Consider the following 20,714-nt stretch of genomic DNA (forward strand, 5'->3'; position numbering starts at 1 on the left):
TGTCTACAGAATATTGCATCAAATGTCTATGCCAAAATTATTTACCCCAATTCTGGATAGTTATTTCCAATTTTTAATTCTGAGATAAATAGCTTCATACATTAAAAAAAAAAAACTTTTTTCTATTAATTTTTTCCCTTATGATGGATTGTGAAAGAAATGTCATTAGGCCAAAGGGAAAGAAGCACTTGATAGATATTTCCTATCATTTCCAATAAGGCTGTGCCAACACACACCATAGGCAAGGTAAATGAATACTACATACAGACTTGAGACCTAATCAACAAATACTAAATACCTGGACTTGGTGGGCTGGGTTATACCCAAAGAGCTTCTTTCACCTGTATCAGGCAAATGTAAGAAGCAAGTCACATCCTTCCTTTTTCCTGAGTCTTAGCTTTGTATGTACCACTATTTACAATATTCAGTCTTCACACCCAAAAATAATATATCTTATATTTCTAAGTTTGACAGTTTCTACATATAGATCTTGCTTATTTTTCACTAACATAATTCCCAGCTATACTAAACATTTTGTTGCTATTGTATCGATTTATTCAAGCTTTCACTTCTGAGAGTATGAGTGAGCGTACTGCCTAAAATTCCCCAAGTATTACTGAAACTTTATACTGCTCTTCTACATACTGAAGTTGTAAACAATACTATCGAATATATTTAAGATCCTTTCAATTTCTTTGTATCTTTGACTGATGTGTGTTGGTGAAAATAAACTGAATCTCTTTGAAATTCTAAAACATTCATATAAAAATAGTTACTTAAATCTTATAGTGAGAAATCACTTTCTTAGGGTCACAAAGACAAATTCTACTTACTATTCCTTTATCTAGATGTTTTAAGAACTATATTAAGTTCAACAATACTATTATTGCTATTAACGACAGTCAACTGTCAAATGAAATAATAAATTTTTGAAAATAGGAAGCATATACCAATCATGTATTTAAATTAAGCAACAAACCTTGTGAAAACTGAATAGAATTCATGATTTAAAAAATAATTTCATTGCTAAATTAGAAAAATGTTTTTCCAAAAAGGAAACAAAATTATGATATCCACTTTAACAGCTTCTTTTAAAATCTCTTTCTCCCACAATATTTATGTAAATATATTACATGTCATTTCTTCCTTTCATATTATTTTAACATAGAACAGAGAAACACATAAAGTATGGTAGATATAAACATTAGATACAAAGTTAAACTATGCTTTACCAACTTCGAAATATGATTTTGTTCCACATGAATTAAAATTTGTAATTATAACTCAATATATTCTTGCACATATAAAAATTTAACCATTTGGTACTATTTTGGATATTTAGCTATACCCAAAATAACTATCCAGACACAGTAAAAGCAATTAATCAATTTTCAAAAAATAAATGAAAAAATTTAGGATCTAAGAAGAGAAAACAGCATATAAAATTAGTATTTTAGTTAAAAACTAGTAGAACATACTTAATACTGATTCAGAATCAAAAAAAATAAGACACATTCTTAAATAATTTCTTAGAGGTAGAAAACAGTATAATTGAACTGACCTTTAAAAGTTCCTCTGATGTAGGCCGATCTTGAGGGATTTTCTGGAGGCAAGAATCTACAAAGTTGCGAAAATAATCAGACCTATTGTAAAGGAAAGTATCATGTGAACATATTGCTATTTCCTTTAAAAACACATCCATAAAATAAGGCATGTGCCTGTTGGTGGGAGGGGTGATGGAAAAGAAATGATAAAAAAAGCAGATACAATATACATTTCATATATGTCTATGAAAAGCTATCTAAAACAACCAAAGAATCTTCACCATTTTCCAAAGATAAATTTGCACAGATTATTTAAAAATCCTGCTCCCACATTTAAAATATCACAACTCATTCTATATTGAGGGAAAATTAGAAAAGCCAATATTTTCTTTTTTTGTATTCAAATCTAAGATAACTTTTTCAACTTTTTTCCCCCCTTTCTATAAGCCACCTCTCTCTTTTTTGCCCCTTGGATCATCTTCTGTACAGCATGGTTCAGAATATCACTCTGTTTGCTTTCAAGGGAACATTCTGTATACCTAGGTATCTGGTGTCCCTGAGCAAATGGATAACATTTCTATTAAATCCAGAAAACCAAATTGAGATTTTATTTTTTAAAAACACTGGAAGTCTATAACACATTATTACTATATAGTGTTATTGATGAGAGTTCAATAAGTAAGGCAGTAAGTAAGAATGACTCCATCGATGTTTGTCTTCAATATTCGAATAAGATTTTAAGTTCCTTATAGGCAAAAAGGAATTCTTTTTTGAATTCCCAAAGTATCAAACACAGAGTGAAGACAGTCTGTGTTCAATATATTTATTACTTCTATGTACCTTAATACTAAACTCTGAGCCAAAATATTCCTTCTATGTATATCTTCATAAGTATTAAGACCTATGAATGTGTTAATCCTTAAAAAGGATAAAGTATTGCTAACTTGCATCTATGTTTGAATTTTAAAATATTTATTAAATATGCTACATATTCCCCTAGAATTTTTCAACTGCTAGATACACCTGAGGAATTAACTTCCCAGTAAAATTTTCTATCACTGATAGAAATCCTGCTTTTCTAACATTGTCAATCCTTTCTCCATAAGCTTTTTTACATGAATGAATTTAATTTTATCAAATTAAGGAAGAACTAGGAGAAAAAAACATTAAGTAGTCTGAATAACAAATGTCATAATAACAATTAGAATGATTCCAAAGTTATGAATTTTCTGGTAATTCTGATAAATCAAGCCATTTTACCTATGTCTTACACTACATAAATTATAAACCATTCCCCAACTGAATATCACTACAAGGTTGTGGCAATCTATATTTTAGTTATAAAATATTATGTTTAAAGCATGCTATGTATTATATATAATCAGGGTTATATGTGTTCCTAAAGTTCAGAAAATTAAATAAAATATAATGTTTTTGTAAAAAGCAAATACTTTTTGCTTCCATGTGGCATCATCTATTCTTTGTTTCTGAACTGAGTTCTATATATGCTAAGAAAAGCAGAAATAATAAAGGACAAACATGATAGAACCTATTTTAATATCTTTTCAGGTAATACATTTTATCTAACTGAAATGAAATCATTTTGATAACATTATGAAAAAGCATTTAATTTATACAATGTTGAGTAATAGATCTCTTAGTAATACTCACCATTCATTAGACTGTAGTGTAGGGGATTCATTTTGGGCTATGTGATATAAGGCACTCATTGCATTCATGTTAAATAAAGGAGGCTTCCTTTCCGCTGTAAAAGAAAGAAAACTTTCCTGTTAAAATATGTACCTGTTTTACAGGGACATACAAGTATTGTTAAAGTTTTTTTGTTTTTGTTTTTAAAAATAATTTTAAACTTAGCAAAAAAATTTCAAGTAGAGTTCAAAGAACTTTTTCAAGTGAGTCAATATACAGTAAATTGCTGGCCTGATGCCCCACCATTCCTAACTATTTAGTGGATATTTTCTGAAATATATTCTCATATTCTACTAAAAACCCATAAAAATCCATTAAATCAGACCATTAATACTAATACGTGACTATCATCTAATCCTCAAACCCCATTCAAGTTTCAATCAAGTGTCCCAATAATGTCCTCTGTAGCCAAAGTGTCCTTTGGTCATTTGCATCCTTCAAGGAAACTATTTAAGTTGTTAAATCTATTAACATAAAGTTGTTCATAATATTTCCTTATAATTCGTTTAATACCTGTAAAGTCTGTAGCGATTCACCTCTTATTCCTAATAATGATTTGTGTCTTCTCTCTTCTTTTCCTGATCAATTTGGCTAGAGCTTTATCAATCTCTTAATTTTCTCAAAGAACTAGTTTTTGGTTTCACTGATTTTCTCCACTGCTTCTCTTTCTATTTAACTGATTTCCACTTTGATATTTTATTCTCTTTCTTCTGCTTATTTTGGGCTGAATTTTCTCTTCTTTTTCCACTCTCTTAAGCTGACAGTTGAGGTCATGACCTCGATAATTTTGAAGTATCCCTCAATTTGGGTTGGTCCTAATGATTAAATTTGAGTTATACAACTTTTGCAGGAATATCACAGAAGTAAATGTTATATTTTTCTAATTTATTCTATAAGATGATGTATGATTTCAAATGGTTCCATTACTGATGGTGTTCACTTTGATCACTTAAGGTGGTGTCTACCAGGCTTCTTCACAGTAGTTTCTCTTTTTGTCTTTGTAATTAACAAGTATTTTATGAGAACATACTTTATATAAATATCCTGTTTTTCATAAAACTTTCATTTTATTCTTTAATTTACTGTATGGACTTGTAGATTTCTAATAAGTTATAATCGTCTATCATTTATTTTGATGTTCAAAAAGCCTCACACTTGAACAGTAAGAACATTTTTATGATGCCTTCTATTTTTTTTCACATGGCCCCATCATTCCTTGATCCTTTCCTGCTTCCTGGCACACTAAGATGTTCCAGGCTCATCTTGTACTTTCCCTACTCCAAGGAGTTACGGCAACAGATGAGCTCACTACTACTGAGGTGTCACTGTTCTTAAAACCTCTCAGTGGACAGAGTTAGGGAACACATACGTGCACATTAAACCTCTATATTTGTTCATTGAAAACAACTGCGTTCACCATAATGTCGCAAATCCAGTCCAATACCACAGTATTTATTCCAGCTCATCCTCTTTCCAAGATTTGTAACAACCCTCTCTGACAATGAAAAACCGCACTCTCATAATCCTTAATATATTTTCTTATTTGATAAATCCCCCCTGTATGTAACCAGTTGATTTTTGTGTATGGTCCATTTTCTTTTCTTTTTTTGGCAGTGCTGCACTGCTTGCGGGATCTTATTCCCCCGACCAGGCGATTGAACCTTGGCCATGGCAGTGAAAGTGCCAAGTATTAACCACTGGACACCAGGGAATTCCTGATACTGGTCCATTTTCATTCTTCTGCATGTGGTTTTTCAGGTTTCCCAAAACCACTTACTGAAGAGACTGTCCTTTCCCCATAGTCTATTCTTGGCTCTTTTGTTGTAAATTAATTAACCATATATGCATGGGTTTATTTCTGGGCTCTCTATTCTGTTCCGCTGATCTATGTGTTTGTCTTATGCCAATATCATACCGTTTTGATCACTACAGTTATCTAATATAGTTCAAAAACAGGAAGTATGATGCCTCCAGCCTTCTTCTTCTTTCTCAAGATTGCTATTGCTATTCAGCGTCTTCTGTGGTTCCATACAAATTTTACGATAGTTCATTTTATTTCTGTGAAAAATGTCATTGGAATTTTGATGGGGATGGTACTGAATCTGTAGACTGCTTTGGATAGTAAGGATGTTTTAACAATATTCATTCTTCCAATCCATGAACATGAAATATCTTCCCATTTATCTGGTCCTTTTTAAATTTCTTTCATTGAAGTCTGATAGTTTTCAGTGTACACGCCTTTCACCTTCTCAGTTAAATTTATTCCTAGGTATTATATTCTTTTTGATGTGACTGTAAATGGGATTGTTTTCTTAACTTCTCTTTCTTATAGTTTGTTATTAGAGTACAGAAATACAACTGATTTTTGTATACTGCTTTTGTACCCTGCAACTTTACTGAACTTGTTTATTAGTCCTAACAGTTTGCTGGTGGAATCTTCTGGATTTTCTGTATATAATACCATATCATCTGCAAATAGTGACAGTTTTACTTCCTCCTTTCTTAGATGTATGTCTTTTATTTCTTTTTCTTGCCTAACTGGACTTCCAATACTATGCTGAATATAAGTGGCAAGAGTGGGCATCCTTTTCTTGTTCTTGATCTCCGAGGAAAATATTTTAGCTTTTCACTGTTGAGTATGATGTTAGCTTTGAGCTTGCCATATATGGTCTTTATTATGTTGAGATATGTTCCCTCTTTATCCACTTTGTTGAGATTTTTTATCATAAATGGATGTTGAATTTTCTCAAAAACTTTTTCTGCATCTATTGAGATCATATGATTTTTTTTTTATTCTTCATTTTGTTAATGTGATGTATCACACTGATTGATGTGTGGATTTTGAACAATCCTGCATCCTTGGAATAAATACCACTTGATCATGGTGTATGATCCTTTTAATGTACTGCTGAATTCAGTTTGCTACTATTTTCTTGAGCATTTTTGCATCTACATTCATCAGGGGTATTAGCCTGTAATTTTCTTTTTAAAAAAAATATTTATTTATTTATTTGGTTGCGCTAGGTCTTAGTTGTGGCAGGCAGGCTCCTTAGTTGCAGCTTGAGGCCTCCTTAGTTGCAGCTCACTGGCTCCTTAGTTGTGGCACGTGGGCTCCTTAGCTGTGGCCTGCAAACACTTAGTTGCAGCATGCATGTGGGATCTAGTTCCCTGACCAGGGATTGAACTGTACTGGGAGTGTGGAGTCTTAAGCACTGAGCCAGCAAGGAAGTCCCTGTAATTTTCTTTTCTTATAGTGTCCTTGTCTGGTTTTGGTATCAGGGTAACACTGACCTTGTAAAATAAGTTTGGCAGTGTTTTCTCCTCTTCTGTTTTTTGGAAGAGTTTGAGAATGACTTGTATTAATTCTTTAAATGTTTGGTAGAATTCACCAGTGAAGCCATTGGGTCCTGGACTTTTGTTTGTTGGGAGGTTTTAGTTAGTGATTCAATCCCTTACTAGTAATCAGTCTGTTTAGATTTTCTGTTTCTTCACGATTCAGTCTTGGTATGTTTCATGTTTCTAGGAAGTTGTCCATTTCTGTTAGGTTGCCAACTTTGTTGACGCATAAGGATTCATAGTTGTTTCTTGTGATCCTTTAGTATTTCTGTGGTATTAGGTGTAATGTCTCCATTTTTCATTTTATTTGAGTTCTCTTTTTTTCATGGAAAGTCTAGCTAAAGATTTCTCTATTTTGTTTATCTTAAAAAAAACACAACCCAGCTCTTAGTTTCACTGTTCTGGTCTATTATCTTTTTAGTCTCTATTTCACTTATTTCTGCTCTGATCTTTGTTATTTCCTTCCTTCTACGAACTTTGGGCTTAGCTTGTTCTTCTTTTACTAATTCCTTGAGGTGTAAAGTTAGGTTGTTTATTTGAGATGGTTCTCATTTCTTAAAGTAGGCATTTATCAATATAAGCTTCCCTCTTAGAACTGCTTTTACTGCATCCCATATGTTTTAGTATGTTGTATTTCCATTTTCATTTGTCTTGAGATATTTTTCAATTTCTTCTTTGACCCACTGAGTGTTCAGTACTATCTTGTTTAATCCCCATGTATCTGAGACTATTCCAGTTTTCTTATAATTGAATTAAAGTTTCATATGATTGTGGCTGGAAAAAAGTTTGATGTGATTTTAATATTCTTAAATTTATTAAGACTTGTTTTGTGGCCTAACATAAGATCTATCCTGGAGAATGTTTTGTGTGTACTTAAGAAAAATGTGTATTCTGTTGCTGAGATGAAATGTTCTCTGTGTGTCTGTTAAATTCATTTGGTCTTATGTGTCATTTAAGGCCAATGTTGTACATTGACTTTTTGTCTGGATGATCTATTCATTGATGAACATGGGCTGTTAAAGTCCCCTACTATTATTGCATTGCTGTCAATTTCTCCCTTTAGGTCTGTTTATATTGTTTTATATATTTAGGTGATCCTATGTTGGGTGCATAAATAATTACAAATGTTATATCCTCTTGTTCAACTGACCTCTTTATCATTATGTAATTCCCCTTTCCTTCCTTCCTTCCTTCCTTCCTTCCTTCCTTCCTTCCTTCCTTCCTTCCTTCCTTCCCTCCCTCCCTCCCTCCCTCCCCTTTCTTTCTTACAGTCTTTGTTTTAAAGTCTATTTTGTCTGATAAAAGTATAGCTACCCCAGCTTTCTTTTGGTTTCCACTTATATGGAATATCTTTTTCCATTCCTCACTTTCAGTTGCTATGTGTCCTCACATCTTAAGTGAGTCTCTTATAGGCAACATATAGATGGGTTTTGTTTTTTTAATCCACTCAGCCATTCCATTTCTTTTGACTGGAAAATTCAGTTCACTTACAATTAAAGTAATTATTGATAAGTATGTACATTTACTGCCATTTTGTTAACTGGTTTCTGGCTGTTTTGTAATTCCTTTCTTCCTTTCTTCTTCTCACTCTCTTCCTTTGTGATGTGACTATCTTTAGTGTTATGTTTGGATTCCTTTATTATCTTTCACATATCTACTACAGGTTTTTGCTTTGTGATTAACATGAAGCTTACAAAAAACAACACATTTATAATAGTCAAAGTTGAGAACAACTTAAGTTTAAAAAAGGTTCTACATTTTTACTCCACACCCCAATGTTTTACCTTTTGTTTGTTAGTTTTGACTTATGGTTTTTTTTGTTTTGTTTTTTTAAAATTTACTTATTTATTTATTTATTGGCATTGTGTCTTTGTTGCTGCACACAGGCTTCCTCTAGTTGCAGTGAGCAGGGGCTACTCGTCATGGTGCAGGGGCTCCTCACTGCGGTGGCTTCTCTTGTTGTTAAGCATGGGCTGTAGGCACACAGGCTTCAGTAGTTGTGGCACACGGGCTCAATAATTGTGGCTCATAGGCTTTATTTAGAGCGCAGGCTCAATAGTTGTGGTGTATGGGCTTAGTTTCTTCATGCCATGTGGGATCTTCCTGGAGCAGAGATCAAACCCATGTCCTCTGCATCAGCAGGTAGATTCTTAACCACTGCTCCACCTAGAAAGTCCTTAATTTATGTTTCTGATGTCACAGTTTACATCTTTCTATCCTGTGTATCCAATAACAAATTACTGTAGTTATAGTTATTTTGATTTATTTTTCTTTTACTCCTTTTAAAATTCTGAAATTTTATACCTTCAATATATACTTTTATAATCAGAAAAAGTGGTAAATTGATTTTTACAAACATGACTGTACAATCATGCCTGAAAACAATAAACTAGGGAATTTTTTCATCAGATTAACTGTAATCAAACATATAAACTCACCTATGAAAAATCCTGCACTTTAAGATTTTTTTTTTGTCATAAGACATAACCAAGCTATGAGAAAATAGTTTGCTTTAATTCACCATCTTGAACTATTTTAAAGTAAAAGCATATAACAGATTTAATTCCCAAGACTACAAACCTAATTTGCATTAAATATCATGCCTATAGATGTGTACTGTCTAAGAGTACCCACTAGCCACATGTGACTATTTATATGTAAACTTATTTAAATGAAATATCATTTTAAGGGACTTCCCTGGTGGTGCAGTGGTTAAGACTCCACGCTTCTGGGACTTCCCTAGTGGTGCAGTGGTTAAGAATCTGCCTGCCAATGCAGGGGACATGGGTTCGATCCCTGGTCTGGGAAGATCCCACATGCTTTGGAGCTACTAAGCCCGTGTGCCACAACGACTGAGCCCACATGCCACAACTACTGTAGCCCATGTGCCTAGAGCCCATGCTCCACAACAAGAGAAGCCACCGCAATGAGAAGCCCACAAATCGCAACAAAGAGTAGCCCCTGCCCGCCACAACCAGAGAAAGCCTGCATGCATCAACGAAGATCCAATACAGCCATAAACAAACAAACAAATATTAAAAGTATATATATAATTTTAAATTCCGTTCCTCAGTTGCATTAGCCACATTTCAGGCACTCAAAAGTCACGCAGACACAGAACATTTCGACCAATGCAGACAGTTTTATTTGCCTGTGCTCCTCTAGACATTTCCCTTGGAACCTAAAGCAGGCTTAAAATACAGTTCTGAAACTTAGAACATCTTCATAATTCAAAACACTTGTAAGTAAAATTTTTAAGTGATTATGAAAGACTATTTATAAAAGTTGAAGATGCCAAATGTATGCCTAAAACTCTAAGAATTTCTTTAAGACATATCACTCATTTGAAATTATCCAAAGGCAGTCACATCTTCTGAAGTTGCTTTATTATAAGTATAAAAACTCTCACTGTGAAGGAATTCTATCTTATGGACTACAATAAAAAGCTAGAAAAGTCTGGAAAAAAAAGAAGCCATTTCACAGAAACTGCAGAGTTTAGAGAGATTTCTTTCTGAGCAGTACAATTAGCAAATGAATACTTTCTAATCAGATAGATATTAAAATATATCAATGATACCTAACAGGACCATTAATGCAATTTCACTATCACCAAGGGACACATGTATGCATCAGCCAGCAAAAGAATGTAAAAATAACCCATGGGCAGAATATATTAACCCGCTTTTTTACATTTATACTCAAGTTTCTTGAGAAACTAATTAGGATCTACCAATAGGAAGAAGAATCAAGAGAAAAAGAATTTAAGACACTTAAAGATACTTTCAAATGGAAGAAACATTTTGCAAACCTCAAACTGAGATCAAGCGATCAGAGGAGAATGGTATTATGGAAATTTCCAAATTTACTCTGTTTACTGCTGTTATCAAACTTGAAAATAAATATGATTTGTCAAAATTACACATAAATTTTTACTTTTAATGTGTTGCTTTCAACCCTTGGTCACTGGATTTAATTTAATCCTTGGTCAATGGTTTAATTAAATATTGTTTTAAAATAAAGTTTAATGGAATGTTCTTATAAGAAGGAAAAAAGAAAAGGATGTTGGGCTGGTGGAGGGGAACGTGGGGAATCAAGAGTAAGAACATGGCCATCATTTTCAGTTACAGTGCCAGTTCAATTACCCACCTGGCTCACCTACATTGGGAATGTTTAAAGTTACGGTGGTCCACTGCTTTAAGCATAGTTCCATTTATGGGCAACAGAATAAAATGTGTACATAAAATCAAACTGCTACAATATGCATACAGCCTGAGAGCTAATTCTCATATCTAACTTAAAGTAATAAGTATCCTAGGTAAAGGTTAAGTAACTCATAAATGCTTTAGAGACCATCTATAGATGATAAATCTAGTAATCACACACATATTCCAAGTGTTTAACAAATACTCATTAATATTAAGACATAGATATCTCAAACTTAATTAATACTACAGTGGAAAATTATTTTAGACCTCATTTAACAGAGTAATATAATATGCAAAAAAATTACCACCTAACCAAAATGAAAACTTTAATAAATATATTGCTCCCCTTAGTAACCAACATAAAAAATTAAAAACTGTAATTTGGTATAGAAATTGAGGTAAAACATTGATCAAAATTTACTATATAGTAATAAAGAACATGCTTACCTAGTTCAATACATGTTATACCAAGAGACCATACATCTACTTTTCCATCATACTGTCCTTCATCCATGGCCAAAATTACTTCTGGGGCCATCCTAAAAAATAATATGTCATTTAAATTAAAGTTAAAAAAATGTATGCTATTCTTTTAAAATGTAATGACTATCTACATGGAGAACACCTGTGTGAACTCCAGGCAAAACATCTGGACATAAAAATGTTTATAATGTGAAATAAATGCATTACAAGCTGTGAGGTAAATATTTACCTTTGCATATACAGTGTGAGACTCATTCTCAGCATACAACAGCATCCTACAGGAAGGATGCCCTAGAGCAGGGTTGTATTCTGCCTCTGTTCAAGTTTGCAAATTCTAATATTGTATATTCTTTAGGTCAGTGACTCTCAAACATTTTGGTCTCAGGATCCCATCTAATTTTTGCTTGAAAGATGGAATTTTATCACTGGCACTGATTACCATCAGTTGTTTCCCTTGAAGTAACAAGCTCACTCCATTTATTTCAGAAAGTATCTGTCACAATATCCAACACTGAAAAACCACAGCTTGTCAGTCTTTTTTTCAAATTAGAATATTGTTCCATGATAAAAGTGGCTAGGGTAGCTCACAACTAAAACAATCACAAAATTATCAACTTTATAACCAACCAACAACAGGTGTTTTGGTGATAAAAACAAAACACCGGACTTCCCTGGTGTTCCCTTAGACTCCATGCTTCACTCACTGCAGGGGGTGCAGGTTCAATCCCTAGTCAGGGAGATCCCACATGCCACAGGGCACGGCCAAAAGGAAAGAAAACAAAAAACCCACAAAAAACGAAACACTAATTCATGTCTTCAACTATAGTCTGATATTCTTGATGATACTTTACCTTATACTTCATATATATTTGGTATTAAGCACAGATGAGTACTTAGAACAGTTGCTGACTGCTTCAATAAGATTATTACCAGGTACCCTTGTGTGCGTGTGTGTGTGTATGTGTGCACGCGCGCACCTGCGTTTGTATAAAGACATATAAATATGAACCTAGTTCCTGTGTTCCAAATACACTATATATAAATTAACAAATATGTTTACTTTATTGTTAACTTTCAATTGTCAGTAGCAGGTGTGTTTCCAACATGTTAAGATGTTAAGTATGTTTGAGAAGTTATCAAGTTAAGAAAAGCTAAATAAGTACTTTGGTTCTTTTTTTAATTAATTAATTTATTAATTTATTTATTTATTGGCTGCATTGGGTCTTTGTTGCTGCACACAGGCTTTCTCTAATTGTGGTGAGTGGGGGCTACTCTTCATTGTGGTGCATGGGCTCCTCATTGCAGTAGTTTCTCTTGTTAGGGAGCACGGGCTCTAGGGTGTAGGCTTCAGTAGTTGTGGCACACGGGTTCAATAGTCGTGGCTCACAGGCTCTTGAGCGCAGGCTCAATAGTTGTGGCGGATGGGCTTAGTTGCTCTGCGGCATGTGGGATCTTCCTGGAGCAGGGCTCGAACCCGTGTCCCCTGCATTGGCAGGCGGATTCTTAACCACTGCACCAGCTAGGAAGTCCCAGTAATTTGGTTCTTATTGCAGAATTTTTGAGGGCCTTTTTAAAATCTAATATTCATCATTAATATATAAAGAGGGGAAGCACTAAGACATACTATTCACTCACAGAACCCTTTTTTATAGAAGGGGGGGACTCCAAACTAGGGTTTAACATAAGAAATTTTTGGTCATCTAGAGCAGTGGTCTTCAAATTTTTCATTCATTTATTTACCTTCAATGAGTTTATAAAAACTATGTATCTCCTGCACACCTTTGAATTGATACACAAATTTTATAAATTTAATGGTTGCTAAGGATATAATGCATAGCGTATATTTGTGTGTATATACACACATACATACAGCATATTGTATATGTGCTTTAAAGATATTCAAAACTTGGGGGTTGCAGAATTAGTTCATTCAATTTATTAAAAACACTGCCATATAATCTAACCAGTAAAGCTAGTATTCATGGTCATATCCATCAGTCAAATCAGAATCACTTTGTGCCAAAAAAAAGTCTGAATTCAGTGCAAATAACTTGTTAATGTGTCCCCATGACAATCATGTCAGTTATGAATTCTACACTAGAAAAAAAGAAGGGAAGGAAGATAATTGGGGAGAAAGAAAAAGCAAGGGATAAAAAGAACAGGAGGGAGATGACTAGAAAGGTACAAGGACTTGCCAAGAGTTCGTGTCCTGACTCTTCAATATACCTGACATATGCTTTATCTTCTCAAATTGTTCCTCTGGTGTTGCTCTGAGGCTTTTACATCCCAGAGCAATGTGTCATTGTAAATTCAGGGTGAAGACTTTCTTTCATGAAGCAGGAAAAGGGAGATTTGAAAGGCAGGAGGGAAAGATGACGTAGTAGGCCTAAGACACTGCTCTCAGCATATACAGAGAAAGAGGATACATTTGAAAGTTGAAGATCTTGAAAATTATTCCCTTCAAACTTGCTGACAATAATGAATTATTTATGGATAAAAGTAGATGATGTCCATAATTTGTTTCAAAATAACTGAGGGGAACAAGGAAGAAAGGGAAAGGTGAGTGCATAGCGCAGGACTGGCCATGGGGATAATGTTGCTGGGCTGAGTCACTGGTATGTAAGGGTTCATTATACTTTCGCCTAGCATTACGCATATTTGAAATTCTCCATAATTAAAAATAAAAACAGGAAACCCCAGAGAACTCCCAAGTCCACTATCAGTCTTCGGGTACTCTTAGTCTGAGGATCAATGATATATAGTAAATATAAATCTAAAGAAAACATGCATATTTCCACTTCACATTTCTATCTTCTACCCACTTGAATTTTTATTGAATGTTTCCACTTCCACATCCAATATATGATGCAGATAATAACAGGAAAGAAAATGGGGGGGGGGCAATTTAAAAAATGGGGAATGTAAGGGGAGTACTCCAAATCTATATTTGAAGCTAACTATAATGCTTAAAGTTAAAATGTCCAAAATAATATTCTACTTTCAGGAAAAAGATAAGACATCTCAAAAACTCACAACCACAAACAATTTCAATTATGAAGATCAAATCCAGATAAGATTATTCTTACCAATATGGCGTTCCCACAAAAGAATTGGCAGGAGATGCCATGGAAGCAGATCCAAAGTCAGCAAGTTTCACCTGGCCTGGCTCTGTCAGAAGGATATTTCCTGCTTTGATATCTCTGGGTTTAAAGAATACAGAAAATTATTTCTCTTTCCTTCACTGGACTGTGTAAAAAAATGATTAAAATCAAATAAAAATTTGTAAAACAGCGAAGGAGAAATCAAACTAATTAAGTCCTAGGATAATCTCTCAATTGGGATGAGAATTAAGAATAGTAACAGAATTCAGAATTCATAATAGTAACAATTTTGTAAAAAGAGAAGACAAAATATGCAGTGGAAACAAGACAGAAAATCAGGTAATTAAAGTGTATAGTCTTATATTTGAGCCAATTTGTTTATTGGTACAAATAATGATTTAAAAAATTAAATTTAAATAGCTGATCATTCCATAATTTTAAGATTTCTGAGTAACGTACTTAACGTTAAAAAAAAAAAAAAGAATTTCATGTCCCCAATTTTCATTTTTATTTTATTATTCTTTTTTTTCCTTCAGATCTTCATTGGGGTATAACTGTTTTACAACGTTGTGCCAGTTTCCACTGTACAACAAAGTGAATCAGCTGTATTTATACATACATCCCCACATCCTCTTCATCTTGAGCTTCCTGCCCACCCCCTAATTTTTTAAAAAGGATTATTCATATCATTTCTAAACCTTTGAATAGTTTTCCTAACTAAATATGAAATGAAAACAAACATATGGATAATGTAATATCCATGATCCCAGAAAATTATGGATATTTATAAAATGGGACCGTATGTCCAATAGGTACCATACACTTAACCATTCAAAAACAGAAAAACTAAGTTCCCAAGCAGTTGTGAATTCTTACTATAGTATTGTAATGGACAAAATACTAAATTAATCTGTTTTCTTTCCATTTGTTTTCTAAAAATGAAGAGGTACTTTAGGGAATTCCCTGGCAGTCCAGTGGGTAGCACTCAGTGCTTTCATCGCTTGTGGGCCCAGGCTCAATCCCTGCTTGGGATTGTAAATCTGACTTTGTAAACTTTGGGAAATTAGTCACAAATTGGGGCATCAGTTTCTTCACTGGAAAATGAAAAAAGTAACACTATATAATCCCTAATATCTTTTCCATTACCCCAATTAAATGATTCTACAATTAAATTTCTACCACAAATCTGTAAACTGCACACAGAGGCATACCTATGAGATACGACAGGTTTGATTCCACACTACCCTAATAAAGGGAATGCACAATAAAGAGTCATACAAATTTTTTGATTTCTCAGTGCATATAAAAGTTATATTTATACTATACTGTAGGCTACCAAGTGTGAAATAGCATTATCTCTAAAAAAACAATGTACATACCTTAATTTTAAAATATTTCACTGCTAAAAAATGCCAAAACAACCATAATGGTAATAGCAAAGATCACTGATTACAAATCACCATAAATAAAATGATGAAAAATTTGAAATACTGTGAGAATTACCAAAATGTGACAGAAACACAAAGTGAGCAAATGCTGTTGGAAAAATGGCACCTAGAGTTTTGCTTAACACAGCGTTGCCACAAACCTTCAATTTGTAAACATTATCTGTGACATTGCAATATTTATTTGCAATAAAGCAAAGCACAACAAAATGAGGTATGCCTGTACTTCAGAAAGTCCAGCAACATGTGTGGACAAAGACAAAAATTATCCTAAACAAAGAGACCAAGTGTACTAGTATGTTCTTTTTAACATGGACAATCAAAAAAACCAAATGCTTTTATTTGGCTATAACAAACAAAAATTTCAGGGTTAATAAGTTAAGAATGCAACAAGCCATTTGCTTGTTAATATACAATAATTTTCAGAGTGCTTACCTATGGATCATGGTATGAGAATGTAAGTAGGCTAATCCCTGGAGAGCACCATGTGTAATCGCTGCTATTTCCACTTCTTGTAATGGCTTTTTGTGAACTTAAAATAAAAAGTTATTTGAAAATATTTATGACAAAGAACACTTCTGTTTAAAAATAAATATACATACCTAATATACAGAGCAATTTTCAAAAACTAACATTTAGCAAGAAGGGATTTCCTTCCAAAGATAATAAAATAATGGTATTGAACTTAACTAGTATACAGTTGTGCCTAGCTGTTAAAGTATAGCCCACAGCCAATTTTCCTCTAAGCTAACAACATTAAACAATTATTTGGTGAGTACAAAACCAAAAGTAATAAAAGTTCTCCCTTTATTCTCATATATTTTCATTCTGAACAGAAGGAACAGATTAAGCTCAATGACAAAAAATGCAAAAGAAAGTCAAAATGAGAGAAAAATAGCCTTTTTTATGCTATTACATAACATTTAATGAGGACTGCACACTATGCAGAGAATATAGAAAAGGTTAAGATTTTTATTCTTTCTGAAAAATTTGTACATTATTTAAAAAACCTCTTACTGAATTCTCATTTTATTTTGCTAATACTATTTTTCCTTAATGATTAAAGGAAACCTACCTTCTAGTAAATCTGAAGCAGATCCTAAACAATATTCCATTACAAGCTACATGGGGAGAAAAATTATACAAGCATTAAAATGTTATTATAAAGATTCTATTTGAGATAAATCCACCAAGGAGATCAAGAAGACAATTTGAAGTAAAACAAACCCTAGTCATCATCTACCTTAAAAAATGAATATTTATGTATTTAGTAATTTAAGTGCATATGTACAGTGAAGCTAACGACACATTAATCTTTTACAGTACCAACATATAATTACTTGTACAAGATGTGTATTTCATATATAACTACTATTAAAGTTATAAAGGATTATACATATTCTGTTACTATTAATCTATAGTACTAGAGCAATATTGATCATTGCTAGGAAGCAAAAAACTGTCCTCTGGAACTATATATACAAAGCTTAGGTTACAGTTAAAACAAGCACAGAGCACCTTCTATGTGCCAGGTATTTTATATATATTAACTAATTTAATCCTCACAACCACCTTATGAGGTAGGCCCTATTACTATCCTTATTTTACAAATGGAGAAACTTGAGAGACAGAGAGGTAATCTCCCCAATGTCACTGCCTTTTCTTTAACCACAGCCTTGTATTTAGGAGTACCACCACCACCACCAAAATTAAACTGGATAAAAATGCACAAAACATTACAAATCTAAGTTCAGTATACTAAAATAATAATTAGCTGTGACTTACTAATTATTCAAAATAAGGGAGCATTCCCATTTAAAAAAATTTAGCCTTTCTCTTAAAAGATACAGCTATGCCCACACTGCTACAGTAATACTACCATGTCACCTCAATGGTAACAAAGGGGCAAAATTAATCACCACTTCCTGTAACAAAGTGTCTCGATTCTCTAGCGTTAGTATTATTCAGTCAAGGAATCATAATCAGTTCAAATTTCTCCAGGAGTCATCAGGACTTCACCAAGCTCTTTGTGGTTAAATAGATTACATTTATAGCAAAGATATGATAGATTTCATCCTCAAGTAATAGGATTGCTTTCACAATGTTTGAAAAACCATTTGAAGAATGATACTACTAAAAAAAGTCAGAGAACATTTTACCATGTACATAAAGATCAACTAAATCTCTGCACTGAACTTGTAAAAATATTATCTCTCTTGCCTAGGAGTTCTAGGCAAAGCTGCTCTTCCTCTCAGTGTGAACTAACATTTCAAGGTGTTTTTGCATGGGCTTACACAACCATTTTGAGACATTCTTGAAATAATTAATTCTAAACAGAAACCAACTAAAATTACAGCAAGGGAAAGGCATATACCTACCCATGCTGTGTGCTCACGTAAATAGCAGCCTTTGTATTCTATACTGTTGGGATGTTTTATTCTTTGCAGAAACTTGACTTCCTTAATAATATCCTGCCATTTCTGTGGCGAGAAGAAAAATGAATAAAAGAAAAAATTATGAACAGCTGCTTTTCCTTAGGAAGTTATACAAGAAAAAAAATAATTATTATATTAAGAAGTTATTGAGAACATACACCTTTATTTGTAATATTTAAATATCAAAATAAACTTACGTTCATATAGTTTATAACTCTGTTACATAATTTATAAAATTATTTCATTCAAGGTAGGACAAAATTTATTTTGGCAAAACTTACCATCAATGAGTCTTATTAAAATTTCACAACCACACATCAAACATGTTGATGAAAACTATATACCATGTTTAGTGATTTTTCTTCAATACTTCAACTTCCCTTTCTTATTTGCAGCTTTTTGACGTACAATTTACTTACCATAAAGTTCATCTATTGTGTTTTTGGCTTATGTTTTCTACTAAACGTTAGGGTTTTGTTTCCTTTTTAAATTCAAACGAAGATTTAAACCCCTAAGGGCATACTTTCTAAAATAAAATGCTAGAGAACAATTAGCTATTACATGGGAAAGTTCAAAGAAAAAAAAAAGATAGTATGAAAACATTTCCCTACGTATTTTATCAAGAGCATTCCTCAATGACACCTACCAGGAAATACAGATAAACCTTTGGCCATAAGCTACTCTGGGACAGCCTAGGCCATATCCTAAACATACTTTTAAGAAGCAACCAGAGAACTCTAAAAGTACAGGTTACTGGGTCCATACCCAGAGACTCTAGAGGCTTAGCAGCTGTGGGATGGGAACTAGGAATCTATTTTTTTGTTCTTGTTTTATTTTTTTCAACTTTACCACTGACTTGGGCCATATTTCTAAAGGCAGGGAAACTAGCATAATAGGAAACTTTAAAAAATGTTTCATACTAGAATGTAAGATGATGTATCTCTGATATTATTTCACAAGCCCTCAACAAAATATAGCAAAATATGTTCACAATGTTTTATATAAAATGTAAGATATAAGATGCTAAACTCAGAAAATGTTTCACAGTCTTTAAGTTTCAAATTTGAATCATATTTGAAACTTTCAAAACAAAGCAAAACAAAACCCTGCATTTTTCAATGTAAAAAAATTTCATGAAGGACATGAATGCTAGATGTGAAAAGATGGTGCCCTAAATGAAACTTTTTGTTCTAGGTGTGACTAATCAAATAGACTCCAACACAGCACAAGTCTGCCTATGAAAGCTAATTATAAAGTTGTGCTACAGAATGGAAAATAAATGAGAGTAATCCTGTAAGAAACTGAGTTTTTTAGGTATCAAAGTGAAGGAAAAGTGATATAATCATAATCGTGTTTTCATAATCATAGTATGATCATCACAAAAACAAGATTTATCATAAAATAAAGAAGTTTCAAAAAAGTAGAAAAACAAAATCTTCAAAAATTAAAGACTGATCCAGCAATTCCAACTTTGGGCATATGCCTAAAAGTACTGAAACTAAGGACACGAAAAAATATTTGTGTAACCCATGTTTATAGCAGCATTATTCACAACAACCAAGGGGTAGCAGAAACTTAAGCACCCATTGACAGATGAATGGATGAACAAAACCAAAAAACACACACAGAAATATTACTCAGCCTTAAAAAGGATGGAAATTTTGACATACACTACAACATGAATGAACTTTGAGGATATTATAAGTGAAATAAGCCAAACACAAAAGGACAAATACTGCATGATTTCACATACATGAAATAAAGTAATCAAATTCATACAGACAGAAAGTAGAATAGTGAAAGGTCTGAGAGGAGGAGGGAATGGGAAGTTGTTTAATGGGTAAAGAATTTCAGTTTTGCAAGATGAAAAGAGTTCTGGAGATGAATGGTGGTGATGAATGCAAAACACTGTGAATGTCCTTAATGCCACTGAACTGCATACTTAAAAATGATTACAATGGTAAATTTGTTATATGTGTTTTACCACAATAAAAAATAATTACATTGAAAAATTAAAGCCTGACAGATCCTAGTTTTTAAAAGTAGACTATATTTTATAAAATAAATTTATGCAATTAAATAAATATACTGAAAAGCAGTAATCACAATATTAGTGAACTAAAGTATACTTGGTGCAGTATCAATAATTATATTTATTTTTCAGACTAGATATATATTGTCTGCTGATTAAAGTTTGTTTAAATCAGCCCTTAATTTCCAAATCATTAAAAAAAATTACATCCAATATAATTTACTGTTAAATGTATCTTATTCTACTTTACTCTTTTAGAAACTGATAATCATTCTGTGATAAACTAATATATCGCAGTTAAAAAATTAAAAGCAGGGGTGCAAGTTGGCTTTTGGGATGCCAGTAATGTGCTGTTTATGGCTCTAGGTACAAGTTAAATGGGTACACTCTGTGAAAGAAAATACACTGAGATATATTCCTAAT

General features: G+C 32.9%; 1 protein-coding gene across 4 annotated transcripts in view; it reads right to left on the reverse strand.

Annotated features, from left to right (window-relative positions):
• Positions 1–20,714, reverse strand: part of TAOK1 (TAO kinase 1) — a 144,421-nt gene that overhangs the window by 37,909 nt on the left and 85,798 nt on the right. For all 4 annotated transcript variants that reach the window (XR_009050109.1, XM_057717278.1, XM_057717276.1 and 1 more), the window contains exons 4-10: positions 18,203–18,304; positions 16,900–16,945; positions 16,260–16,356; positions 14,365–14,478; positions 11,243–11,334; positions 3,216–3,309; positions 1,562–1,643 (exon numbers count right to left, since the gene is read on the reverse strand). Coding sequence is in view for 3 of the 4 variants with exons in the window: in XM_057717278.1 (XP_057573261.1) it covers positions 1,562–1,643; positions 3,216–3,309; positions 11,243–11,334; positions 14,365–14,478; positions 16,260–16,356; positions 16,900–16,945; positions 18,203–18,304 (627 nt within the window). In the remaining variant the exon portion in view is untranslated. The remainder of the gene's footprint in view (positions 1–1,561; positions 1,644–3,215; positions 3,310–11,242; positions 11,335–14,364; positions 14,479–16,259; positions 16,357–16,899; positions 16,946–18,202; positions 18,305–20,714) is intronic.

This window comes from Hippopotamus amphibius, chromosome 17, assembly GCF_030028045.1.
Source record: "Hippopotamus amphibius kiboko isolate mHipAmp2 chromosome 17, mHipAmp2.hap2, whole genome shotgun sequence".
NCBI classification, from domain to species: Eukaryota; Metazoa; Chordata; class Mammalia; order Artiodactyla; family Hippopotamidae; genus Hippopotamus; species Hippopotamus amphibius.